Here is a 27,262-nt window from a genome sequence, read left to right as displayed (position 1 = left end):
GAGGTAGGAGTTGATATGCGCCATAATCAACCTCTCAAAGCACTTCATCACCACAGACGTTAGTGTCACTGGCCTGTCCCACTTACACGATTTTTTTAGGCGACTGCAGGAGACTATGAGGTTGCTGCGGTGTCGCCTGCATGGTGGTGAGTAGTTTCCGTATTCTCGTAAATAGTTGCGGCTTCATTCTGGTCGCCACTAATTTTTCAACGTGTTATCCTCGTTTCTAACATGTTAAAAAATTAGCAGCGACCAGAATTTTGACGCCATGGAGAGTAGGGACAATTCTCGTGACGTAGGTGCAGTGGTAGTGGGTCGCCAGGGGGTCATAGGTTGTTGCCGGTGCTGACACCATTTGCTGAATTTCGTTGGCTCATTGGGGAAAAAAAACGTAAACAGTAGTTTTCAAAACCGAGGATAACCGACCGGTTAATGTCAATGTCCGCCAAGCTGCACAGCCGTGTATCTTTGGCTTCTTAAAAGTTGTCTCCACTCCTTCTCCCGACCCCGTCTCCCCCTTCCCCCTTCCCCCTCCCTCCTCCCCTCTTTTAAAGGACTTAAGTGACCCTTCCCGTACACTGTGCTTTCACCGTCTTAATTACAGCACCAACCTTCCTGTTCATCGTGGTGTGTGTCTGTATCACATTGGCTTTGCACCATGTGAATTTCACTCAGACAGTGCTTCCCCCCCCGCTTGCCCTGTCCCCCGCCTGCATAACTGGCTGGTGAAGGAAGCTGTGTGTGTGTGTTTCATTCTGACAGTCGCCATTCCAGTCGCTGGTTTTTCAGCGACCTGCTACGACTTGATAGTCGCCGGCAGTCGCTTGAAAAATTGCCCGTGGGACAGGCCCAATAGGCCACAACCCTACTGCTCCGCCACTGTGCTGCCCTAATCGTTGAAGTGGGTACAATACCTGGCAAGGTGAATTAGTTGTACTAATAATTTTGACGGTGAAGAAAAGTTTGAAAATGAAATTCCACTTTTAAACTTAAGATTGGGATAATCACTTTTGGAGAGAACAATAAAAAAAAGTAACCTAATTTGAAAGGGAGATAGACCCTAATTGCTAACCCTGAGAGGAAATTATCTTTTTGTTCACTGAAAATTGTTGATGTGTTGATGTACATTTGATGTACAGTTGATGTACATGGTTGATGTACATTTCGAGATGTAATTCATTTTGTATCGGAAAATAATTTGCTAAATTTGTGAACCAATGTACTTCTTAAAATGTTATGTGAAGATGTGAAACTTTATTGATGTTGTAGGAAAACAAACCATGATATCGAAATATGTAGACTAAAAACATGCAATTAAATTGAATAATTCCTTTCTCAACGTGTAATTGCAACAAAATTTATAAATCTAAATTTTGGTTGAAACAGCGCGGAAACAGACCCCTCGACCCACCTCCTGCACTGATCAATGATCACTAGTGCTATTCTGCACACAAGCAACAATGTACAGAAGGCAATTAACCTGCATGCCTTTGGAATGTGGGTGGAAACCAGAACACCTGGATAAAACTCACATGGTCACAGGGAGAACATATAAACTCCATGGAGACAGCACCTGGGTCTCTGGCACTGTGAGGCAGCAAATCCGCTGCTACGAATCTGAGGAGCAACTTTTTCACACAGAGGTTAATAGGTATCTGGAATGAGTTAGAGGAGGAAGGGTGGCAGCAAATGATAACAATATTTTAAAAGACATTTGTGCAGATATGTGGATAGGAAAGGTTTTGTGGGCTATGGGCAGATGGGGCACCTTGGTCAACATGTACAAGCTGAGCCAAAGTGCCTGTTTCCATGCTGTATAATACCTTGACTCTATGAGGTGAGTATTGCACTCCTAACAACCTTGCGTACGACGCGTAAAATATTGAAGAAAGTGCAAGAATTTTAGGTTTTGTGGAAGAACAAGGGAGAATTGATTACATTTCAGAGAGAATGGTAAAAATAGGATATTAATCTTTAGTAACTACCTTTTGGATGTCAAAGTATTTTCATAAAATGTACCGCCCTATGTTCTGAAGATTGTGCTTGTTTTAATTAGTTACAGGATACGTAAGGGGTTGCTCCTGCTCTTTCATTGGCGACGTCAGAATGGGGACAATGTTGATGAGATATGGAAGCAGGAGATGGCTGCCTTCACCATCCAAGTAGCCTGGAGGAGGTTTCTCAGTGGCAGTATCCAGAATGTTATTTCCTGCAAAAGCCACCAAACATTTAGCCCCGGGAATTCAAATGTTAGGACAACGAAGCAGCAATCAGTATTAAAGCAAATTTATGGTAACTCGTTTTCAATATCTTCCTAATAAGGTTTGTTTATGCGTGCGATAGAAAGAGGGATTAAAAAGGACAGATTGAATCTCGTTAAAGTATTATCAGTATTCCTATTGGACGACGAATAACATCCTGAAAATTAAGCAACAGCTACACGCAGACATATTGATCTTATGTCATGCATAAATTAATATTTACCTGAGTAGCATTGTTAATTATTGTAATGTAGTGCATGCTATTTATAAAGCTTGTGGGGATTACACAAGGAATTAATTATTTGTTTCTGCTTAATTATCAGGGAAACCTCGGGAAGAAAAAGGGCACAATTCACAACGATCATTCCCTCTTAGAAACAGTCAAGTATCTGTCCGGAGAGCCTGTAAGTACTGAACGATATTTTGGATCACCAGCCACTTCAGCAACACTATCTTTGAATAAATAGCAAGAGTGAAAATATTTATATTGTGGAATCATGGCAGCCACTAATCCAAAGCGAAAATCTGCATCAAACGTTGGTGTTTGGTATCAGTTAGTTTTAATCAGAAGATATTGCAACAAATCAATCCTGATAAATTAATTGTTTTGTCATGACACCAGTATTAATACAAAAACAAAATGCTGCGGATGATAAAAAATAACAATAATGCTGGAAATATTCAGCAGCCCAGGCAGCATTGATGGAGAGAAGAACAGATTTCATGATTTGGGTTGATCATAAGATTTGATGAAAGATCATTGACTGGGAAATGTTAACCCCACTGTTACTGCCTGACCTCCTGAGCATTTGCAACATTTTTTATTTTCATTGCATTATTTACTGACAGAGAGTCAGAGTTGTACAGCAGAGATACAGAAGTTTCCATCCACCATGCTGTGCAGATCATTGTACTATTCCATGCTGATCCCATTTACCTGCATTTGGTGCATGGCCTTCCATGTTGTGGTGATACCTGGTGCCTTTCAGGATCATGATGCACCAGATCATTAACCAGCAGATGAAATGTAGTTTCTTTGGTAGGAAATCCTCTGCTTTTCTTTCAAGAGTGCAATGAAATTATATGTGTTATTAAACCAGTTTATTATATCATTGGAGTGATGCCAACCTCAACTCTCAATATAGCACCAAGATAACGTGCTTCTGTCTTGAGGTGAGACCAGAACCCACAACTGTATGACCCAGATGTAAGAGTTTATTAATGAACTGATACCACCTCTGCCATATCGAGTCAATAAATAGTATAGCGTATGAAATGTGACAGTTCACTGTGTATTTATGTGGATAAAGAATCAGATCACTTTATCCAGGTTAGCTAAAGATGGTAACAGTATGGGCTGTGAGGAGATGCAGGGAGGGGGCAGTGGAAATTGAAAGGCTAAATGAATAGGCAAGGATATGGTGGGTCGAATATAATTTGGGGAAATTGTGATATCTTCAAGTTTAGTAGGGACATAAAGATAGGTGGAATATTTTTTTTTAAATGGTGACCGATTGGAAGGGGCTGCTGTTCAGGGAGACCTGGTTCATATGGATAAATCTTTAAAAGTCAAATGCAAATTCAGCAACAATGGGGAAGGTAAACACGTTGTTAGTTTCTTTTGCACGAGAATTTGAGTGGAAGAATTGAGATGTCTATAAGATAGGCATTATACAGGGATTTGCTCAAGTTGATTGGAGCAGTTTGTTTGAAGAAAAGGGAACTTCCGGAAAGTGGTTTTTTTTTTAAAGAGTGTTCTGACCAGAGTCTGGAACGTGCATGCTCTTGTTAGAGTGAAGGGCAAAGCTGGTGGGTGTAGGGAAGCGTGGATGACAAAGGATCTGGTCAAGGATAAGAAGGAAGCATGGGGCAGATATAGGCTGCTCGGATCAAGTGTATCCCTGGAGGTGGTTGGGGAACTGAGCAAGCCATAAACATAGAAATAGGTGCAGGAGGAGGCCGTTCTTCCCTTCGAGCATGCACTGCCATTCATTGTGATCATGGCTGATCATCCTCAATCAATAACCCGTGCCTGCCTTCTCCCCATATCCCTTGACTACACTAGCCCCTAGAGCTCTATCTAACTCTCTCTTAAATCCATCCAGTGATTTGGCCTCCACTGCCCTCTGTGGCAGGGAATTCCATAAATTCACAACACTCTGGGTGAAAACGTTTTTTCTCACCTCAGTCTTAAATCAGTCTCAGTCTTTTTCTCACCTCAGTCTTAGAATAAAACCCTTTATTCTAAGACTGTGGCCCCTGGTTCTGGACTCACCCAACATTGGGAATTTGTTTCCTGCATTTAGCTTGTCCAGTCCTTTTATAATTTTATATGTTTCTATAAGAATCCCCCTCATCCTTCCAAACTCCAGTGAATACAAGCCTAGTCTTTTCAATCTTTCCTCATATGACAGTCCCGCCATCCGAGGGATCAATCTTGTGAACCTACGCTGCACTGCCTCATTCACATGGATGTCCTTCCTCAAATTAGTAGACCAAAACTAATGGTCCAGATGTGGTCTCACCAGAGCCCTATACAACTGCAGAAGAACCTCTTTACTCCTATACTGAAATCCTCTTGTTATGAAGGCCAACATTCCATGAGCTTTCTTCACTGCCTGCAGTACCTGCACGCCAACTTTCAGTGACAGGTGTACAAGGACACCAAGGTCTCGCTGTACCTCCCCCTTACCCAACCTAACCCCATTGAGATAATAATCTGCCCCCTTGTTTTTGCCACCAAAGTGGATAACCTCACATTTATCTATATTATACTGCATCTGCCACGCATCTGCCCACTCACTCAACCTGTCCAGGTCACCCTGCAACCTCCTAACATCTTCTTCACAGTTCACACTGCCACCCAGCTTTGTGTCATCCACAAACTTGCTAGTGTTGCTCCTAATTCTCTCTTCAAAATCATTAATATATATGGTAAACAGTTGCGGCCCCAACATCGAGCCTTGCGGCACTCCACTCGCCACTGCCTGCCATTCTGAAAAGGATCCGTTCACTCCTACTCTTTGCTTCCGGTCTGTCAACCAATTTTCTATCCATGTCAACACCCTCACCCCCAATACCATGTGCTCTAATTTTAGTCACCAGTCTCCTGTGCGGGACCTTATCAAAGGCTTTCTGAAAGTCTAGATACACTACATCCACTCTTGCACCTATTTTCTACGTTTCTATGTTTCTGGGAGATTGTTTGTGTCTTCCTTAGTGAAGACAGATCCGAAGTACCTGTTCAACTCTTCTGCCATTTCCTTGTTCCCCATAATAATTTCACCCGTGTCTGCCCTCAAGGGACCCACATTTGACTTTGCTATTCATTTTCCCTTAACATATCTAAAGAAACTTTTACTGTCCTTCTTTATATTCCTGGCCAGCTTCCCCTCATACTTCATCTTTTCAGCCCGTATTGCCCGTTTTGTTTCCTTCTGTTGTCCTATGAAAGTTTCCCAATCCTCTGGCTTCCGGCTACTCTTTGCTGTGTTATACATCTTTTCTTTTAGTTTTATTCTATCCCTAACTTCTCTTGTTAGCCACGGTTGCCTCCTACTCCCCTTAGAATCTTTCTTCCTTAAAATAAATCAGGTGGGTGAAAATGGGACAGGAGACAGCTCTGACAGATAATATTAAGGATAATCCCAAGAGATTTTATAAATATATTAATGGGAAAAAGAGAGAGAATTGGGCCCCTGAGTATTAATACATGTGTGAATCCACAGTATTTGGGCAAGGTCCTTAATGAGTACTCTTTTGTTCTGTGGAGAAAAACATGAAGACCAGTAAACTGTGGGCAGTCTATGGATGTTTCTTGAGAGCATTCAGTATTACGGTCGAGGAAGTGCTGAAGGTCCGAAGTTCGAACGCATATGAAATCTTCCAGTCCTGACTAGATATATCCAAGGACTTTGGGAAGCAAGAAAGGAAATTGCAGAGGAGATGGATGTAATTAGGCATAGCACTCCACGGATTTTGTGATTAAATGATCATTGTTAAGAGGAGGAGGAGGCCGTTCCACCCCTTGCAGGGTTTTTGAGTTAGATCAAGACCGATCTTTTAGGTCTGTGCCATTTTCTGCACTAACTGCATAATCCCTTCATGCCTTGCATGTTTAAAAATCCATTGCCGTATCTTGTATATAGTCTGCAACACACTCTCCACAGCCTTCTACACTAGAGCATACCAATAAATGAACATTTTCTGTTTGAAGAAATGTCTTCTTACCTCTATTCTGAATAGCTAACCTTTTAGTTTGAGACTCACCCCCTGTTTCCAGACCTCCCAGTCTGGATAAAAATCAATTCCACATTTACTCTGTCAAACCCAGAAGGAAATTGCACATTTCAATGGGAACATTTCTCTGAGCATTGCTTAATTTCTTTTTATGTGACCAACCTGCTTTTCCAAGAATATCTCGTGAATCAAAGCTGTATTCCCTCTATTGCAAGCTTTTCCTTCCTTTGATAGAAAGATCAAATTGGAGCGTAATATTCTGCATGTGGTCTCAGCAGGGCCTAAATAATTGTAGCTAGGCTTTTCAACTCTTGCATCCAAATCATCATTCACCGTCTATTTAAATACAACTCCAAAAAATTTCCAGATCGCTCTGAACATGACATTTCGGAGGAAATATATTTCAGTTGGGTGAAAGTGGCAACATTCTATATCGTTCTATATCATTGCAATTTGAAAATTAAAAAGGATTTCATAGAAACATATAATATTCTTAAGGGATTGGACAGGCTAAATGCAGGAAAAATGTTCCCGATGTTGGGGGAGTCCAGAACCAGGGGTCACAGTTTAAGAATAAGGGGTAGGCCATTTAGGACTGAGATGAGAAAAAACGTTTTCACCCAGAGAGTTGTGAATTTGTTGAATTCTCTGCCACAGAAGGCAGTGAAGGCCAAATGGCAGTGCTGGCTGGCTCAAAGGGCTGAATGACCTCCTCCTGCGCCAATTTGCTATGTTTAATTGAATTTCTCACTGTTGTTTTCAATGGCCAACAAGCAGACACTGAGATCACTAATTTAATATTTACTTGCTCAATATTTATACTGGGAAGTTTTGTATTTGTTTCCTAATACATATTCACCGTTCCACAAAGGAACATTTTGATTTCATTCTGATTCAGTTGGGCTTTAAATATTTGATTTAAATAGTGAAACATTCAATAATAATCAGTTTGCAGTATTAGAAAATATAAGGGCAAGCTAATCTGCTCTGTTCTGCTCTGCACCAAGCTGTCATTACCTTCAGGTGTTAATAAGGCCACTAATGAAAGACTAAAGAGAAGCTACACATTGTATTTAATAGCAGATGCCATTTATACAGCAATTAGATTTTCTCATTTCTGCTTAACGGTTTCAAACCCCCCAGGGTGTCCTGGCGATCGCCTTCCCTTTGCCGTCCAATTGATACTGCTGCTAGGATTGAAACATATTCCCTCAATGCACTGGGGCAACAAATCAGATTAGTTGATTCATAAGTCCAATTTATGATTAATTATTACTTTGCATGTAAGTGCTAAAGGGGAAGAATGCTATCCAACTATTTGTTTTAAATGGGTAGTGTTTTAAGTTTGTGTAACTGAAAGCAGCAAAGTATAACTTGTGTCATATTTGTTTATCACGTGGGAGATGGTACCTTGACATTTTGTTTTGGTAACTTAATTGTGGGCATGCTTCCTGCTAAAAACATTTCTGGGTTGATAGATCAGTCAATTTAATTAGTTTCAAAATTCTGCAGTCCCATAACAAAGATAAAATACTCCATATGCTAGCAATCTGAACTAAAATAGAACTTGTTCAGAAGGCAAAGCAGCATCTGTAGAGGGATCCTCTGTTTTTACTGTGAAGAAAAGCATGAAGGCGAGGGAACTTGGGACAGTTAATGGAGATGTCTTGAGGACAGTCTGTGTTATGATTGAGGAGGTGCTGGGAGTGCTAAGGTATATGAAGATAGATACATCTTCCGGGCCTGATCAGCTATATCCAGGATGCTGTGGGAAGATAGAGAAGAAATTATGAGAGCACTTGCTGAGATATATGAAAGACCAATAGACATGGGTGAGGTGCTGGATGACTGGAGCTAATGTTGTACCTCTGTCTAAGGGTGCAAGGAAAAGCCTACGAATTATAGACCAGTGCGCCTAACGTCTGTGGTAGATAAGTTACGAGAGAATTCTAGGGAGTGATATATGCATTTGGAGAGACTGGTTAATTCGGAATAGTCAGCATATTTTTGTCTGTGGGAGATTGTGTTTTTTGAAGACATAACCAAGAAAGTTGTCAAAGGCAAGGCCATACTCGTTGTCTATATGGAAATTTAATAAGACTCCATTGGTAGGCTGCTCTGGAAGGTTAGATTGTGCGGGACTCAGGGAAAGCTAGCTGACAGGACAGAGAATTAGCTTCATGGAAGCAAGCAGAGGGTGATGGTGGAAGTATGTTTTTGGGACTGGAGACCTGTGACCAGTGATGCTGGGCCCGTTGCCGATTGTGATTTATATCAACAGTTTGGATGGAAATGTAAAAGGCATGATTAGTACATTGCAGATGACACCGAAGTAGGTGGTATTGTAGACATATCAAAAATTGCCAGCAGGATCTTAATCAGCGGTACAAGTGGACTGAGGAATGTCTAATGGAGTTGAATGCAGGGAACTGCATAGGTGTTGCATTTTGGGAAGTCAAATCAAGGCAGGATCTGCACAATAAATGGCAAGGCCCTGGCGAGTGGTGTAAAACAGAGGGTTCTAGGAGGACAATTATGTAGTTCCCGGATAGTGGCATCACAGATAGGGTGATGAAGACGACCTTTTGGTACATAGGCCTTCATTAGTTAGTATATTGAGTATGGAAATTGGGACGTTATGTTACTGTTGTACATGATGTTGGTGAGGGTGCATGTGGAGTACTCTCTTCAGTTTTGGTCTCCCTGCTATAGGAAGGATGTCACTAAGCTGAAATTAGTGCACAGAAGATTTATTAGGAGATTGCCAGAAATCGAGGTCTAAGCTAGGAAAATTGGACTATTTCATGGAATGCACGATGGGTGTATAAAATCGTGAGGGGGATAGGGTGTATGCGGAGTCTTTTCCCCAGGGAGGGGAGGAATCAACAACCAGAACAGTGTTGGAAGTCCAACACTTGCCTTGTTACTATTTTTTTCTCTCTATATATATGCATAGCAGCATGAATTATAATCTGATTTGCATACATGAATATACTAAGGTAATTCATGTGCTGCACCTGTTAGATCCTGGCTCGACTGTGGAATGTAATTAGTAATGTAATTTAGCCTAAACTTATTCATACCTAATCCAATTTAAAGCATAAGCGCAAGTTAAAAGACTTGCTACAGTATGCACCAGATTGCACAATTTCAAGTTGAAAAATGCAAAAGCTCCCTAGCGTGGGAGCGGTGACTACACTCGGGCTTGGTCGCAGTGCTTCATTGCAATTTCTTACTTTTTACTCTCACCCAATGTTGGCAGTCCTGTATGACAGCATTTAAAAGACACTTGGACAGGTACATGGAAAAGAAAGGTTTGGAGGGATACGAGTCAAACGCATGCAAATGGGAGTAGTTTAGATGGGACATCTGGGTCAGAGTGGATGAATTGGGGTGAAGGGCCTGTTTCCGTGCTGTATGACTGAGAAAATTCTGCCTGGCCTGTTGTACAAAAGAAATATGAGTGAGTGTGGGCTATAAGGTGTTTGACAGACCTGTTATAATTTTTTGAGTTTCTGCTTGAGGATGCTAGTGTAATAGGATGGCTTAGTGCTTCTATTGTCTTTAATTCTTTTAACATTCAAAATGTAAAGGAATATTATTGTTCCTACAGAAGTATTATGTAAATAAGTACTATTCTGTATTAACAATATCATTTTTTGATTTTCTGTAATTGACTCGAAGCTTTTAAAAGCTATAAATTATTATTGCTGTTATCATAGGAAGATTAGATTCAGGATAGCGTTAATTTATAAAGTAAAAATATGAATGATTTGAAAATCTAAATGTTTTACAATATTTACAGGTGTAAGTATTTGTTTAGTTATTGGGGAAAGAGAAAAAGTTAAATGTATGATGAGAATAGAATTTGATCAAATCCTCACCTTGTACTGTACAGCAGGACCCCCTGTGAAAGGTGTGTTTCGAAGAGTCAGATCAGCATGCAGTACATCCCTCAGTTCCAGGAATCATTCCCAGGTTATGTTTGGCTTGACTTCCTTCAGTGGGAATTCTCACTGTAAGTACTGATTTTTGGATGAAAACATCTTTAGGGTTATTTTTTGGTAGCTGTACAAAGCAACGCATATTTAGAACTCTGGTCATAGAAGGTGGATATCAGATATTTTCTGAGTCTATGGGGTGATAATAACCTGAACATTCTCCAGGATTTCAACCGATTTACTTTTTAGAATAGAATAGTCGCCTTGCATGTGGTTTTAAAATGATGAAGGGGTTGGTACTGAGACTCCAGCTGGATGATGAATTTTTGATCCTATAAACACTTCACCTTTGGAATATGCATTACACGGCTGATTGGGTGCACCTACAACACTTAGCACTCTCTCATTTCTCACTGACTCCACCCTCCTTCAATGTTTTAAGCTGAATCTGATTATCTTTAGTTTTAACATTCAATTCATCTTTCATCAAGCTTCTGCACTAGAGACTTGTCATGTCCTCATAAAGCTACCTACTTTCATAATAATAACAGAAAAAGCTGGCAACATCTGTAGAAAGAAACGAGGTTATGTGATTTATTGTTGCTTTTGAAAACCTGTCATGTGATATGTATTGAGCAAATCAGAAAGAGAGTCGCCAATATCAAATTATACGGCACAGATCGTTATGTATAAATGGCAGAATTGCATTGTTGCTTGTCTCTCTTCTTCAAATCGAGCACGTGGTTCTGTGAATTCACATCACAGATGCCTGCTCTTCTCCCTATCCTTGGTGATTATGCCTAGCAAGGTTCTTACTTCAGAAAACATCCAAAACATTATCTGGTGTAGGAAGGAACTATGGATGCTGGTTTACACCGAAGATAGACACAAACTACTGTAGTAACTCAATGGGACAAGCAGCATCTCTAGCTAGAAGGAATGGGTGACATTTCAGGTCGAGACACTCAGTCTGAATGGTCTCAACCCGAAATATCACCCATTCCTTCTCTCCAGAGCAACTGCCTGTCCTGCTGAGTTACTCCGGCATTTTGTGTCTAAACATTATCTTCAGTTTTTGGAGTATTTTGTGACATGACATAATAAAACATATCATGCTTGAAAAGAGCATGGATTTTAGACTCATGGTTTCCAAAACTCATTGGAGTTTTTTTTTATTCTTTCCTTGTAAACTTGTTGATAAAGAATTTGCAATAGTCAGCAATTCCAACATCTCTGACAATGTACAGAAGACAAACTAGATTGATCTGTTTTTTCTGTATCCAAATACTCTTTTCTTCCTCTGCCCTGAATCTTATCGTATTGACTAGGCTGGAGAAACTCAGTGGGTGAGGCAGCATCTATGGAGCGAAGGAATAGGTGACGTTTCTGGTCGAGACCCGTCTTCAGACTGATGTGGGGGGGCGGCAAGAAGAAAGGAAGAGGCGGAGACAGTAGGCTTCAGAGAGAGAACTTCTTCAAAGTAGGCATACCTTGAGGAGATTTTGCAGTGCAGTAGACAAAATGTTTAAGAAAGAACTGCAGATGCTGGAAAAATCGAAGGTAGAAAGAAATGCTGGAGAAACTCAACAGGGTGAGCCAGCATCTATGGAGCGAAGGAATAGGTGAGACTCTTTTTTAGACTGATGTGCGCGGGGGGGGGGGGGGGGGGGGGGGGGGGGGGGGGGGGCGGAAGGAAGAGGCAGACCGTGGGCTGGATTGCCGGGATTTGGATGGATATTTTTGCATCTCCTTTAGCCACAGGAGAGGTAGCAGAGGTCTGGAGGATCTCTAATGTTGGGAAAGATTCTGAGGGACTGGGTTTATATTCAGTTGGAAAGGCAGGGACTGATTAAGAGTTTACGTGCTTTTGTGCAGTGGAGATCACATCTCATTAATATGATTGTATTGTGGGGAGGTAACTGAGAAAATTGATGAAGGCACAACAGTAGATATGGTTTACATGAATTCCAGTAAGACCTTTGACCAGACCTCACATAGTAGGCTCCAAAGAATTAAGGCGCAAGGGCTCCAAGTCAAATTGGTAAACAGGATTCAGAATTTGCTGAATGGCAGGATACAGAGGATAGTAGTGAATCTGTAAACCATTGCCTTACGGTAGGGAATCGGTGCTGGTTTGTGATATTCTTGTTTGTGATATATGAAAATGTGGAAGGTAAGGTTACAAAAATTGATGAAGTTGTAGATAGTGAAGACAGTTGTCCAAAAGATACAGCAGGAGAACATAAATCAGCCAGAGCAGTAACCGTAGCGGTTGATATAATGGTAAGGGGCATAGTTAGGCTAGATAGTCAATCGCCTTCCCAGGGAAGGAGAATCTACAATTCAGGGACACAGGTAAGTGGAATAATTTTAAAGGATTTGAGTAGATTCACTGGGAATTAGAAGAACAAATGTGACAGGAGATTGCAGACAGCTGCAGGTCAAATAAGGTTATTGTAGTAGGGGATTTTAACTTTCCAATATAGACTGGGAAAATCATAGCATGAAGGGTTCAGATTGGGTGCAATTCCTCAAAGGTGTTCAGGAGAGTTTTTTAAAACAATATGTGGAGGCCCCCACATGTGAGATGGCAATGCTGGATCTAGTATTGGGAAATTGGGATGGGCAAGTTAATGAAGTGTGTGTGGATGAGCCTTTTGTGACCACAGATTAATTAGGTTTAAGATAATTATGGATAGGGACGGAGGGGGTCCACGTGTTAAAATGCTCAATTGGGGTAAGGCCAACTTTGAGGGTATGAGAGAAGGTCTCGTTCAAGTTGACTGGAGCAGGTTATTTGAGGGAAAAGGAACATCAGCCAAGTGGGATGTTTTTCAAAGTGTACTGAAGAAAGCTCAGGATGTGGACGTCCCCATTAGAGCGAAAGGCAACTATGTGAGGAAGCTTGGCTGACAAGGGCAATTGAGACGTTAGTCAAAAACAAGAAAGATGCATGGGACAGGTATAGGCAGCTGGGATCAATTGCATCCCTGGAGGAGTTTCGGGAACTACGGATTAAACTAAAAAAGGAAATCAGAAGGGCAAAAAGGGGCCAGGAGATAGCTCTGGCTGGTAGCATTAAGGACAATCCCAAAATATTTTATGAATACATAAGAGGGAAAAGGGTAACCAGAGAGAGAGTGGGACCTCTCTGGAATTAAAGTTGTCACCTCTGTGTGGAGCCACAGGAGATGGGCAAGGTCCTAAAAGAGTATTTCTCCTCTGTATTTACCGATGAGAAAGACATTAGGACAGAGGAAATTGGAGCAGTTACTGGAAGTGTCTTGAGAGTAGCCAGTGTTGCCGCCGAATAAGTACTGAAGGTACTCTCGTGTTTGAAAGTAGACAAATCTCCAGGGCCTGATCAGATAAATCCGAGGACATTGCGGGAGCCCTGGTTGAAATTTACGAGTCGTCCTTCAATACAGGAGAGGTGCTGGAAGATTGGAGGGTGGAAAATGTTGTGCCTCTTTTCAAAAAGGGCTGCAGGGAAAATGTTGGGAGATATAGGCCGGTGAGCTTAACATCTAGAGTTGGTAAGTTACTGGAGAGTATTCTGAGAATAGATTATACAGGCATTTGGATGGGCAAGGGCTGATTAGGGGCAGTCAGAATGTTTTTGTACGTGGGAAGTCATCTCACAAATCTGCTTGATTTTTTTGAAGACGTGACCAAAAAGGTTGATGAGGGCAGAGCTGTAGATGTTGTGTACATGGACTTCAGTAAAGCAATCGACATGGTAGGCTTCTCTGGAAGGATAGATCGCATGGGATCCAAGGAGAGATAGCTAAATGGATAGCAAATTGGCTCCATGGAAGGAAGCAGAGGGTGATGGTGGAAGGTTGCTTCTCGACCTGTGACTAGTGGTGTGCCTCAGGGTTGGGACTGTTACTGTTTTGTCATCTACATCAATGAACATGCAGGGCAAGATTAGCAAGTTTGCTGATGATACAAAAGTTAGTGGTTTTGCAGATAGTGAAGATGGTTGTGAATGATTGCAGCAGGATCTGGATCATTAGCCAGGTGAGCGGAGGAAATTTAACACAGAAAAGTGTGAGGTGTTGTATTTTGAGATGTCGAACAAGGGCAGGACCTAGACAGTAAATGGTAGGCCTCTGGGTAGTGTTGTAGAGCAGATGTATCTAGGAGTACAGGTGCATGGTTCCTTGAAGGTAGATAAGGTGGTCAAAAAGGCTTTTGGCCTTCATTAGTCAGAGTATAGAGGTTGGGAAGTCATGTTGCAGTTATATAAGATGTTGGTGAGACAGCATTTAGAATATTGTGTTCATTTCTGGGCACCATGTTATAGGAAAGATATTGTTAAGCTTGAAAGGGTTCAGAAAAGATTTACAAGGATGTTGCCAAGACTAGAGGGTATGAGCTATAGGGAGAGGTTGAGTAGGCTGGGTCTCTATTCCATGGAGTGCAGGAGGATGAGGGGAGATCTTATAGAGGTATACAAAATCACGAGGGGAATAGATTGGGTAGATGCAGAGTCTTTTGCCCATAGGGGAATCGAGGACACAGGTTCAAGGTGAAGGGGAAACGTTTTAATAGGAATCCAAGGGGTAACCTTTTCACCCAAAGAGTGGTGGGTGTATGGAACAAACTACCAGAGGTAGTTGAAGCTCGGACTATCCCATCGTTTAAGAAACATTTAGACATATACATGTATAGGACAGGTTTGGAGGGATATGGACCAAGCGCTGGCAAGTATGACTAGTGTTGCTGGGACATTGTTGGCCGGTGTAGGCTGAAGTGCCTGTTTCCTATGACTCTAAAAGGTAATAAGGGCTTCTGCCTCGATCAACATTTCAGGCAGTGAGTTGTGGACTCATACCACCATTTGTTGAACAATGTACTTCAAAAGTTTACCAGTCTTAGAAAAATAAACCCAAGATTTGGTTACTTTGCAAAGTGATTTCTTGGATGAGCAGTTTCTTCTTTTACTCCTTTGCAGGTTTTGAAAGAAAATGTGCACGCTTAGTTAGAAGATATGTTGCAGACTAACTATCAAACTGGTTCATCATAGACTACTTTGCTGTAATCTGTTGGATTATCAGATTTATCATTGAGACCAATCCAGAAGAACCCCTTTGATCAGACTCTGTATTGGGCTACATTACCTCAAGCTGTGAGCATAAACATTGTAACATCTCTAAAAGTGTTTCCCCTTCATCCACATATCTTCCAACAGTGCAATGGTTACTATAGAAGGATAGAAGCAGGTTACCTATTGAACTGCACCTAATAATCAAAACAAAATAAAGGACAATTTTTGTACTTTCAGAAGTTAAGATATAAATAATCTGTTATTCAGGAATTTTTTCTAACAGTTCTGATATAATCTTGTCTGCTTTTATCCACAGTGAGTACATTTCAAAGTGTTCAGCTCCTGGGAAACACTAGAAATTCTAAACAGTTCTCCTACAACATGCGACCGCACACATCAAGTGTGGCACATCGAACAAGATCTGAAGAATAATGTGGCAATGCAGGATTGCTAACATAGCAGACGCTGTGAGAATGGCCATTTCAACTCTTTTAACTGCATGGATATTCCTAAAGAAAAATAAGATACGAAACATGCTTTTCTGGACTTTTCTCAGAAGCTTGCTAATATAAAGACTGTATTTCGGGAGACATGTTTAAGGAAACTCCACGTTTAGGATATAAATTACCAATTATACGTAAGAAAACAAAAACTGCCATTTTCATAGATCAACTGGTTGGAGCCACAGAAGTTGGACCACAGAAGTCAGCCATTCATTCCATTGTTCCTGTGAAAACAATCTGATATACCTATCTATTCCCATTATCCTGCTCTTCTCCCATCCCATTTAAATGATTTCAGAAATGTGCCTACTTCCCTCTTTAGGGAAGACTGTTTAGAGTGTGCAAGCCATTACAGAATACATAACATTATGGGGAAACTACATGAGCTCACTGCAATAACAACAAAGAAAAACTCAGACCCAATTCCATGTACATTATCTATATGGTTCGATAATGTACTGCCAAATGAGATAGAATGGGATTTTTATATGTATCACATAATATAAACTAAATAAATCACTATCAAGCACCAGCTATAACTGTCATGTTTGTGGAAAGAAATCCAAATATAGAAAATTGGTTATGATGCAGCAAACAGCAAAAGTACATTGCACATCGTACCAGATTTATTCTGTGTTTATGCTCCATTTCATCTCAGCTTAACAACGTGGAGAAAACCATATTGTTAACCACTTAAACAAGGTTTTGAATCAAAAATGTAATATTACAGACGTTATTTTTGTAATTTTATTAAATGTATATACTTGTCAATAAAGTTTTTAATTATTATTGTTTATGAGTGTAACAAGGTAAACGATTACAAACAGATCTTGAAATTAAACAGAATTTGGTTCAACGGGTGGAATGATACATAATTAAGATTCATGTTTGAAAACTTGGTTTATAAAAAGCATGGGAATATTTCCCTAAACGTATATGATGAAAACAGAAACTAATTTTAAAGTTGCTGTACAGCAATAAGCATTGGTATAGCTGATTGGAATAAGAGAACACTTATACAAGTTTATTAAAATCTTAGACCTTCACTGAGCAAAACCTTGAAGTTATTATTTTAAACAGATTCTCAGCGAACACGTTAAATACATGCAAAGAAAATTATGCAACAAAATAAGGAGTGTATTATTATTGATACACGTTACATCACCCTCAACCAATGGACATGTTTAACTTCTTATCATTTCTTATCCTGAAGTATTTAAAGATAAACACACTTGTCCCAAGGAACAACTGAGAAACAAAACTTCCATCTTAGTCTATATATTTGTAAACTTTGTTCTATAACTATCGAGATGTAAATCCTCTATACCCATGTTTTGATTGATGCAAGCACTTAAAGAGCTGGTATTATAATTTTCCTGGATTTCATTCTTTAATAGGTAACTGGGATACTGGCTGCTAGGTAGATTCTGAAGTAGTAATGGAGATCAGTTAACCATTGCTCTTGGAAATCATCAGTCTTGAAGTTCTGAGAAAAAAAAAGTTTCATAAAAAATATAAATAAACAAATTTACTAAAGGACAACCTAATTCAAACATCTTATATCCTGAAATACAAGGCAAATGTGATCAGCAATAGTTGCTGAAAACAAAACCATGCATTTCCACTGTCTGGATGAAATTGAATTCATCTGTAAGATCACACAGTGATCCACTGCCAACTACATCACCTAACACCGACAAATCATAAAAGAGAAATTAAAAGTAATGTTCAATTATATATTGAACAATGTTCTATATATAATGTTCAAAGATAGATAGATAGATATTTGATTAGCCATTTTAAATGTTGGTAAATGCATTTCAACATTTAATAAACATTTAATGTCAAACATGAAAGCAATACAATAATAGTGCAATATTCTCTATCTTAGTAATTTTGTCATGAGTATATGTTTTATTGGTGGAGTTCTCATTGTCTCAGCAGAAACAATTTGAAGATAAGTGAAAGTGACTTTGTTTCTATATTCAATAATGCACCATAAAACTACTGCAGCAAAAGGGTTAAAAAACTCAATTGCCGCAAAAGAAATATCCAGTCTATTGTGGAGTGACGTTTGACAATTTACATGCTAGTCAATGTGGACAAATTAGGAGGTACATGATAATTTCATAAATTACTAGATCTTAAATTCTGACTTCTAAAATTAAACATTATATATAGTTTGGAATATTCATAATATTATTCTGGCTTCCCTAGTTTCCATAAAGAAAGAGAAAAGTGAATTTTACAGGTCCAATTAAGCTCCCACTGGTTATTTTGTATAATTCTGATAAAAATTCAGTGACTTTTTGTTAACAGCTAATTTCTGTGGCCAAAAGCACGTGCCAGTTGATGACCTTGCATTAGAGTTCATAAAACTATTGAATTAAAACTCACTATCTTGTGTACTTGGAGCAAATCTCCTCTCAATTCTCTTTGCTTCAAGTACAACGTAATGTAACCGTATACAGGTACACAACCTTTTATCCGAAAGCCTTGACACTTCTCGGATTTTGGAATGGAAGATTTTTAGCGTAGATTAGGCAGGTAGCGCGGGCGGCTTGAAAAGTCTGGAGCGGCTGCCTCCTCCCCGGAGACTGGGGAATCATTGTAAATCATTGCTTAAATGTTAGTCAGTTAGTTTGGAGGGATTTTATGTAGTGGGGTGGGGTGAAGGGGGAAACTTTAATTCTTAGTCCCCTACTTGATCGGAGAGGCAGGGAGCGGGCAATGCCTTACTGGGTCGCCATGCAGTGCCGCCGACTCCCAACATCGCGGAGCTGGGGCTGCGGGCCGCGCTGATTTGGAGCCGCGCAGCCAGGGGTAGAGTTGCCGGGGTCAGAGCTACAACTGGCGCCGCCCGCGGCCAGAAGCCTGCAGCCCCAGCTCCGCGATGTTGGGAGTCGGCGGCCACAGCGCTCCGGAGCTTACTGCACGGCGACCCGGTAAGGCATTGCCTGCTCCCTGCCTCTCCGACCAGGTAGGGGACTAAGAATTAAAGTTTACCCCTTCACCCCCCCCCCCACCATCACATAAAAGCCCTCCAAACGAACTGACTAACATTTAAACAATGATTTACAGATGTTTAAGTGGCTAAGTGTTTAAGGAGGCAGTCGCTACAGTAGTACAGACCTGGGTTGACCGTGGGTCGTTTCGGGTCAAGTTTGTCAACACACAAAACAACTATATTTAGCAAGTGGAGAATAGAAACTGCAGAGATTTCACCCAACAAAAGCAGGACATTTCCCCCGGGAACCCCCCCCCCACCCCCTTAAATAGTGGTTTGTTGATCAGAGAGGAACACTTCACAGATGCCAAGCTAAAATGAAGAAATGTATACCCAAAGCTGCAAGATAATAAATCGCGGTATATTCATGAAAGCACAAGATGATAATACTCTTGGAATATTGTGCAGAAAGGCAGCAATACCGTGATATCCTGAATGACCTGTTGCACCATTGCTGCATTTGCCACCATGTGTTGTCTAAGCTGAGTTTGCTGAAGCAGAAGGCGAAGGATCTGTGCAATAACAGGAAGCTCCCCCTGGCAGGCACCGGTCACTCGCAGATTCTGCAGCATCAGTCGAAGCAAGCGTGGGATGCGGGCCAGTGCTGTTAGGCATGCTCCCCACAGAAATTCTCTGCAAAACATATTTTCAAAACATAATCCTTTCATCACCACCAGAGAAAACAGGTCATAGCAAAAACAACATAATTATTCACATTTTTAAATCACTTAATATGCAATAAATATTCAGGACAATGCTGGAATTGTGGGCAATTTTACAGGTTAAAGATCAGGCTTTCATCAATAAAAAACTGAAAAGTGTGGCGTGCAAAAGTATTCAGCCCCCGAGTCAATACTTTGTAGAACCACCTTTCGCTGCAATTACAGCTGCAAGTCTTTTGGGGTATGTCTCTACCAGCTTTGCACATCTAGAGACTGAAGTTTTTGCCCATTCTTCTTTGCAAAATAGCTCAAGCTCAGTCAGATTGGATGGAGAGCGTCTGTGAACAGCAATTTTCAAGTTTGCCAGAGATTCTCAATTGGATTTAGGTCTGGACTTTGACTGGGCCATTCTAACACATGAATATTCTTTGATCTAAACCATTCCATGTAGCTCTGGCTGTATGTTTAGGGTCGTTGTCCTGCTGGAAGGTGAACCTCCGCCCCAGTCTCAAGTCTTTTGCAGACTCTAACAGGTTTTCTTCCAAGATTGCCCTGTATTTGGCTCCATCCATCTTCCCATCAACTCTGACCAGCTTCCCTGTCCCTACTGAAGAAAAGCATCCCCACAGCATGATGCTGCCACCACCATGTTTCACAGTGAGGATGGTGTGTTCAGGGTGATGTGCAGTGTTAGTTTTCCGCCACACATAGCGTTTTGCATTTAGGCCAAAAACTTCAATTTTGGTCTCATCTGACCAGAGCACCTTCCTCCACATGTTTGCTGTGTCCCCCACATGGCTTGTGGCAAACCGCAAACGGGACTTCTTATGGCTTTTTTACAACAATGGCTTTCTTCTTGCCATTCTTCCATAAAGGCCCGATTTGTGGAGTGCACGACTAATAGTTGTCCTGTGGACAGATTCTCCCACCTGAGCTGTGGATCTCTACAGCTCCTCCAGAGTTACCATGGGCCTCTTGGCTGCTTCTCTGATCAATGCTCTCCTTGCCTGGCATGTCAGTTTAGGTGGACGGCCATGTCTTGGTAGGTTTGCAGTTATGCCATACTCTTTCCATTTTCGGATGAGGGATTGAACAGTGCTCCGTGAGATGTTCAAAGCTTGTGATATTTTTTTTATAACCTAACCCTGCTTTAAACTTCTCCACAACTTTATCCCTGACCTGTCTGTTGTGTTCCTTGGGCTTCATGATGCTGTTTGTTCACTAATGTTCTCTAACAAACCTCTGAGGCCTTCACAGAACAGCTGTATTTATACTGAGATTAGATTACACACAAGTGGACTCTATTTACTAACTAGGTGACTTCTGAAGGCAATTGGTTGTACTGGATTTTATTTAGGGGTATCAGAGTAAAGGGGGCTGAATACTTTTGCACGCCACACTTTTCAGTTTTTTATTTGTAAAAAAATTTGAAAACCATGTATCATTTTCCTTCCACTTCATAATTATGCGCCACTTTGTGTTGGTCTATCACATGAAATCCCAATAAAATAAATTTACTTTTGTGGTTGTAACGTGACAAAATGTGGAAAAGTTCAAGGGGTATGAAAACTTTTGCAAGCCACTGTATATGTAATATATAACCTTGCACAAAGGGCAGATAAATGATTATGAGACAGACTGCAAAATATCAGCCACCTACAAAAATATTATAAGGATGACTTCATTAAAATATATTAATGACAATTAAAGTTGCAAAATCAGCTCCCTCCCCAGGTACTTTCCCTGGTACAGCAGGAGATGTAATACCTATCCCTTTATTTTCTCCCTCACGTCCATCCAACAGAAATTGCTGACAAGATGTGTGGAATTGTTGGTGATTATGGGGAGTGCAATGTAGGGTGTAGAGATAAGTAACCAAAAAACAGTTGGTCTCATGGTAAAATAATATTTTTTCTGAACATAAACATTTACAAAGTAAACAACCTAAAGTGTTTCATAGATCAAATATAAAATGATTCAGAACCACATGATATTAAAATATGATGACAAGCTAGATGTCTTGGTGAGGCTTGGTTTAAAAAAAAAAGGAATGAAATAAACAAAAATATACAAATAATCCATAAACAGCTAAATAGAAGGTATCTCACAATTATTTTGTGTTGCACTTGCAGTTAGTTTTATTTTTTTTCTCTGCATTCTTTCATATTTCGGCATTTGTTTGTTGATCAGTATCATTTCAACAACTGTCATTTGCATTTGTTTTGACTTTTTTTTAAATCTGGTAACTTAAGGTTTTACATTATCTAACCATATTTTACTAGTGATGTAGTTTATTTAATCCATACTCTTTGTGATTGTTAGTTCTCGCCATTCATAGTATTTTTTCATTATTTGAGGTTTTGTTCTATTGTTCTACATCCAATTAAAAAATGGGAAAAGCCATAAAAACTCATGACATTTAGGGTTGTGGGATATTGATTACGAAGTTGCAAATGACATAACTTGTATGTATGTGAAGCATGAGTTACCGCTGGTAAAAGCACATTGTCATAGAAACTGACCTTCCTGGCAATCAATGGCAAATGAGTGAATCTAGAGAAATGAGAGCAAAATATTCTAAAGTCATTTTAATTACCTTTTCTGTACATTTCCTCTGTTCTTTTCCGAGGTTAGGATGAAGTAAAGGAGGCTGTAGCAACTCCCGACAAGGAAATTCAACAAACAATCATTGGGAATAAAGGCTGGATTGATGAGTTGGCCAACAGTTTTTAGGATTGACCCTGCTGTGCTGTCTGGCAAAAGATTCACACCCACCTGAGGCGAGAAAACACAGTTCATATTACAAAACTAATGACTACTTGGCAATGAAAATCCACAGCTAAACCAAACACCTGCTCGAAGTCCAATCAGAACATAAAAATAAGAAATACTTATTACTTTACTTTCTTACAGTTGATAATAACTAGCTTGCAAAGCTCTAGTATTCTGATATCATTGCTGGTGCAAGGCTCTGCTAGCAACAGATACTGGGAAGGAGGAGCTGGTCTTAGATTTCCAGGAGAATGCCCTATTTTACCATCCATCAGGTTGATTTAGCAAAGAAAAAGTATTGTTGTAATCATACATGATCCAAAGTTCGTTTTGGGGCATGACCACTCTTAAGGATGTTTCAAATAAACCCCAAGATCCTTTAGTGGATTGTATGAGCATAAATAGACAATAGACATTAGGTGCAGGAGTAGGCCATTTGGCCCTTCGGGCCAGCACCGCCATTCAATGTGATCATGGCTGATCATCCTCAATCAGTACCCCGTTCCTGCCTTCTCCCCATAGCCCCTGACTCCGAGCTCTCTCTTGAAAGCATCCAGAGAACCTGCCTCCACCGCCCTCTGAGGGAGAGAATTCCACAGACTCACCACTCTCTGTGAGGAAAAAGTGTTTCCTCGTCTCCGTTCTAAATGGCTTACTCCTTATTCTTAAACTGTGTCCCCTGGTTCTGGACTCCCCCAACATCGGGAACATGTTTCCTGCCTCTAGTGTGTCCAAGCCCTTAACAATCATATGTTTCAATGAGATCCCATCTCATCCTTCTAAACTCCAGAGTGTACAAGCCCAGCTGCTCCATTCTCTCAGCATATGACAGTCCCACCATCGCGGGAATTAACCTTGTAAACCTACGCTGCACTACCTCAATAGCAAGAATGTCCTTCCTCAAATTAATGGACCAAAACTGCACAAAATACTCCAGGTGTGGTCTCACTAGGGCCCTGTACAACTGCAGAAGGACCTATTTGCTCCTATATCCGATTCCTCTTGTTATAAAGGCCAACATATCATTCGCTTTCTTCACTTCCTGCTGTACCTGCATGCTTACTTTCATAGACTGATGTACAAGGACCCCCAGATCCCGTTGTACTTCCCCTTTTCCCAACTTGACACCATTTAGATAGTAATCTGCCTTCCTGTTTTTGCTACCAAAGTGGATAACCTCACATTTATCCGCATTAAATTTCATCTGCCATGCATCTGACCACTCCCCCAACCTGTCCAAGTCACCCTGCATTCTCATAGCATCCTCCTCACAATTCACACTGCCACCCAGCTTTGTGCCATCTGCAAATTTGCTAATGTTACTTTGAATCACTTCATCCAAATCATTGATGTTTATTGCAAATAGCTGCGGTCCCAGCACCGAGCCTTGCGGTACCCCACTAGTTACTGCCTGCCATTCTGAAAGAGACCCGTTAATCCCCACTCTTTGTTTCCTGTCTGCCAACCACTTCTCTATCCATGTCAGCACTCTACCCCCAATACCATGTGCCCTAATTTTGCCCACTAATCTCCTATGTGGGACCTTATCAAATTCTTTCTGAAAGTCCAGGTACACTACATCCACTGGCGCTCCCTTGTCCATTTTCTGAGTAACATCTTCAAAAAATTCCAGAAGATTAGTTAAGCATGATTTCCCCTTTGTAAATCTATGCTGACTCAGACCGATCCTGTTACTGCTATCCAAATGATTGAAATGAAATGATGAAATGATTCAATTTATTGTCATTGTCAGTGTACAGTACAGAGACAACGAAATGCATTTTTTAGCATCTCCTTTGAAAGGGAGACACAGGGCGGTGCGGCTAACTCATCTTTGAAAATTGACTCCAGCATCTTCCCCACCACCGATGTCAGGCTAACTGGTCTATAATTCCCCGTTTTCTCTCCCTCCAATCCACAGGAACTGATCCTGAGTCTATAGAACATTGGACAATTATCACCAATGCATCCACAATTTCTAGAGCCACTTCCTTAAGTACCCTGGGATGCAGACCATCAGGCCCTGGGGATTCATCAGCCTTCAGTCCCATCAGTCTATCCAACACCATTTCCTGCCTAATGTGGATTTCCTTCAGTTCCTCTGCCACCCCAGATCCTCTGGCCACTAGTACATCAGGAAGATTGTTTGTGTCCTCCTTAGTGAAGACAGATCCAAAGTACCTGTTCAACTCATCTGCTATTTCCTTGTTCCCCATAATAAATTCACCTTTTTCGGTCTTCAAAGGTCCAACTTTGGTCTTAACTAATTTTTTCCTCTTCACATACCTAAATGATCAACTGATTTTATGTTAACAGAAATAAAATGCTGAAAGAATTAAATGCGGACGTGATTAATACACGAGATGGCCGTAATGGTAAGCTGGCAGAGTTAACATTCAAGAAAAATGTGAAGAAATACTTTGGAACTTTAATTTTCACGATGCTTGTTTTTAAAAAGTAAAATGGTACAACAAACAACACCAAATCCCACCACCCACTACTATTTAAGACTCTTGTTTTGGTCAGATACACTATCCCTGCCACAAATGGATTAGGTTATATGTGGAATTTGCACACTCAAATGCACTGTGCCTCCGAATCTGGCTTCTTCATTATGCCGAAAAGTTTCTACTGTGCTGAAAAATAGATAATTAGCTCCACTTTATTCAGAAAGCAAAAAGAAGCAATGCTCTGACTTCTTGCTCATAATACTGTGAAGCTTTGAAAAGATGAGCTGTGTATGATCTTAAAGGCAAGCCATGCTTTAGACATTGAACGTAATTCGTGGAGGCTTAAGAACCAAATAATCGACTTTTTAAACGACTTTCAAATCATTCAAATAGGAATTCGAATTGGTAACAACTTTAACAGTTTGTTTTTTGGAGATAAAGCTTTAAGAAAGCTGCTTTTACATTATATCCAAATCTCCAACTTTCTGCTTGAGGCTATCCCTTCCACGTTATTCGCTCAACACTTTTTTTAGCTACAGGGAATTATAACTTGGCTATTAAAATAACAAGGAAATGTTGTACCTCGTAGTAAACATAAAAAAATGGAATTCCATGTAAGACAGTGGAAACATTTATCTTTCACTAATAATGAATTGCCCAAAACATAACTCAATAAAAATTTTATTAGTGTCATTACATCTATTAATTACAGTTCATGGTCAAAAATTTGATTGAAAAATTTTAGAAATGGATAACAAATTTGCAATAAGCCTTTTTTAATTTAAGCATTTGCCTGCGGTAGTCTAAAATTAGATGTGATATATAGTCTATAAATAAAATAATAATATTTAATTACATTTGAAAAAGAATTAAGAGCAAAAATATGAATTGCCAAATTTGTTTCAAAATGAATTTTAACAAAAAATATTCTCAAATTGTAACACAATAATTTGTCTGAAGGGTCTCGACCCAAAACGTCACCTATTACTTTGCTCCATAGATGCTGCCTCACCCGCTGAGTTTCTCCAGCATTTTTATCTACCTTACTTTAAGAACAGTTTCACTTGTCTTGTATCATTTGTTATGTTGCTTTGAGGGACTAGAGGTTCCCTCTTTAAAGTAGGCATAGTACATCGTTTAAAAAAATAGTTTCAATAAAACCAGCAGCCATTTATTTTTCTATGTGCTAAATAGAACAAGTTTGTCATAAATAGTCAGAAATAGGAAACTAAAATTGAACAAAGCAGGTTTCTGGTACAATATGAATAGAGCAAAGAAAATTGGAGAGTAATTTAGTACTTCCTTGAGAAAATATATATATATACATGGTCTACACATGATATGTGTGCAAATAACACAATGGAAAGATTGTCTTCAAGTTTAGGGACTCAAACGGCCAGAGCCAAATGTAAATCATCACCGGAAATGGAAACAGAAGGGCAAAAAAAAGTTTCCTTAGACCAGACATTCTCCTGGATAACAAGGACACCTTCATCAGACTCGTAATTGTTGACTATAACTCGTAGACCTATGACTCGGTACCCTCCTCTGGAATTGGATCCTTTACATCTTGATCCATAGATCGCACACAGTAAGCATCGTCCACGATAATTATCAACACTAGTGCTCCACATAGCCGAGTTCTCCGCCTCTTACTATACTCCAGACTGTGCTGCCAAATTCTTTCCTTGTCCATTTATAAATTTGTAGATGACACCACCTGGATCTCACACAATGAAGTACAGACAGGAGACAGAGAGCAGAGGAGCATATTTTCAAGACAATACCTCTTCCTCAATGTCAGCAAAACAAAGGAGCTGGTCATTGACTTCAGTACATGGGGTGGATTACATGCCCTTGTTTGCATCAATGGTGTTAAAATGGAGATGGTTGAGAATTTCAAGCTCCTAGGTATAAATTTCACAGACAATTTGACATAACCCAAACATATAGAGGATACGGTCAAGAAAGCACACCAATACCTCGACTATCTCAGACCAAGGAAATTCAGCATGTCTCCATAGACGCTTAACAATTTCTGCACACACCATAAAAAGCATCCTATCCAGCACATCACAGATCAGCATAGCAACTGCTCTGGCCAAGACAGCAAGAAATTGCAGTGTTGTGAAGGCAGTCTAGTCCATCCAACCAACTAATACCCCCATCCCGTCATCTATACTTCACACTGTTTTGGGAAAGCAGCCAACATAATCCAGCACAACGCATTAACAAGGAACTGCAGATGCTGGTTTTAAACCAGACACACACAAAATGCTGCAGTAACTCAGCGAGTCAGGCAGCATAGGCGAAGATTTGGGTCGGGACCCTTCTTCAGACTGATCAAGGACAACTCGTGTGCCAGTCAGTCTTT

The 27,262-nt window shown here is 40.3% G+C and overlaps 3 protein-coding genes across 6 annotated transcripts in view; 1 reads left to right on the top strand and 2 right to left on the bottom strand.

Moving 5' to 3' along the window:
• invs (inversin) overlaps positions 1 to 16,791 on the top strand; it is a 150,555-nt gene extending 133,764 nt beyond the window's left edge. For 2 of the 3 annotated variants that reach the window (XM_055663128.1, XM_055663146.1), the window contains 4 exons: positions 2,057 to 2,292; positions 2,585 to 2,665; positions 10,399 to 10,518; positions 15,811 to 16,791. In XM_055663128.1, coding sequence (XP_055519103.1) covers positions 2,057 to 2,292; positions 2,585 to 2,665; positions 10,399 to 10,518; positions 15,811 to 15,926 — 553 coding nt within the window. In that variant the 3' untranslated portion in view covers positions 15,927 to 16,791. The remainder of the gene's footprint in view (positions 1 to 2,056; positions 2,293 to 2,584; positions 2,666 to 10,398; positions 10,519 to 15,810) is intronic. The other variant, XM_055663137.1, reaches the window with a different exon arrangement.
• The window catches only part of erp44 (endoplasmic reticulum protein 44), a 317,180-nt gene that overhangs the window by 207,375 nt on the left and 82,543 nt on the right, over positions 1 to 27,262 (bottom strand). The gene's annotated exons all lie outside the window — the stretch shown is intronic.
• tex10 (testis expressed 10) overlaps positions 16,759 to 27,262 on the bottom strand; it is a 52,194-nt gene continuing 41,690 nt past the window's right edge. The window contains exons 13-15 of the mRNA XM_055663156.1: positions 22,263 to 22,441; positions 19,427 to 19,637; positions 16,759 to 17,483 (exon numbers count right to left, since the gene is read on the bottom strand). Of these exons, the coding sequence (XP_055519131.1) occupies positions 17,388 to 17,483; positions 19,427 to 19,637; positions 22,263 to 22,441 (486 nt within the window). The 3' untranslated portion in view covers positions 16,759 to 17,387. The remainder of the gene's footprint in view (positions 17,484 to 19,426; positions 19,638 to 22,262; positions 22,442 to 27,262) is intronic.

Source organism: Leucoraja erinacea, chromosome 2, assembly GCF_028641065.1.
Source record: "Leucoraja erinacea ecotype New England chromosome 2, Leri_hhj_1, whole genome shotgun sequence".
Classification (NCBI taxonomy): domain Eukaryota; kingdom Metazoa; phylum Chordata; class Chondrichthyes; order Rajiformes; family Rajidae; genus Leucoraja; species Leucoraja erinaceus.
The sequence above is the reverse complement of the archived record's forward strand: the minus strand, read 5'-3'. Positions and strand labels throughout refer to the sequence as shown.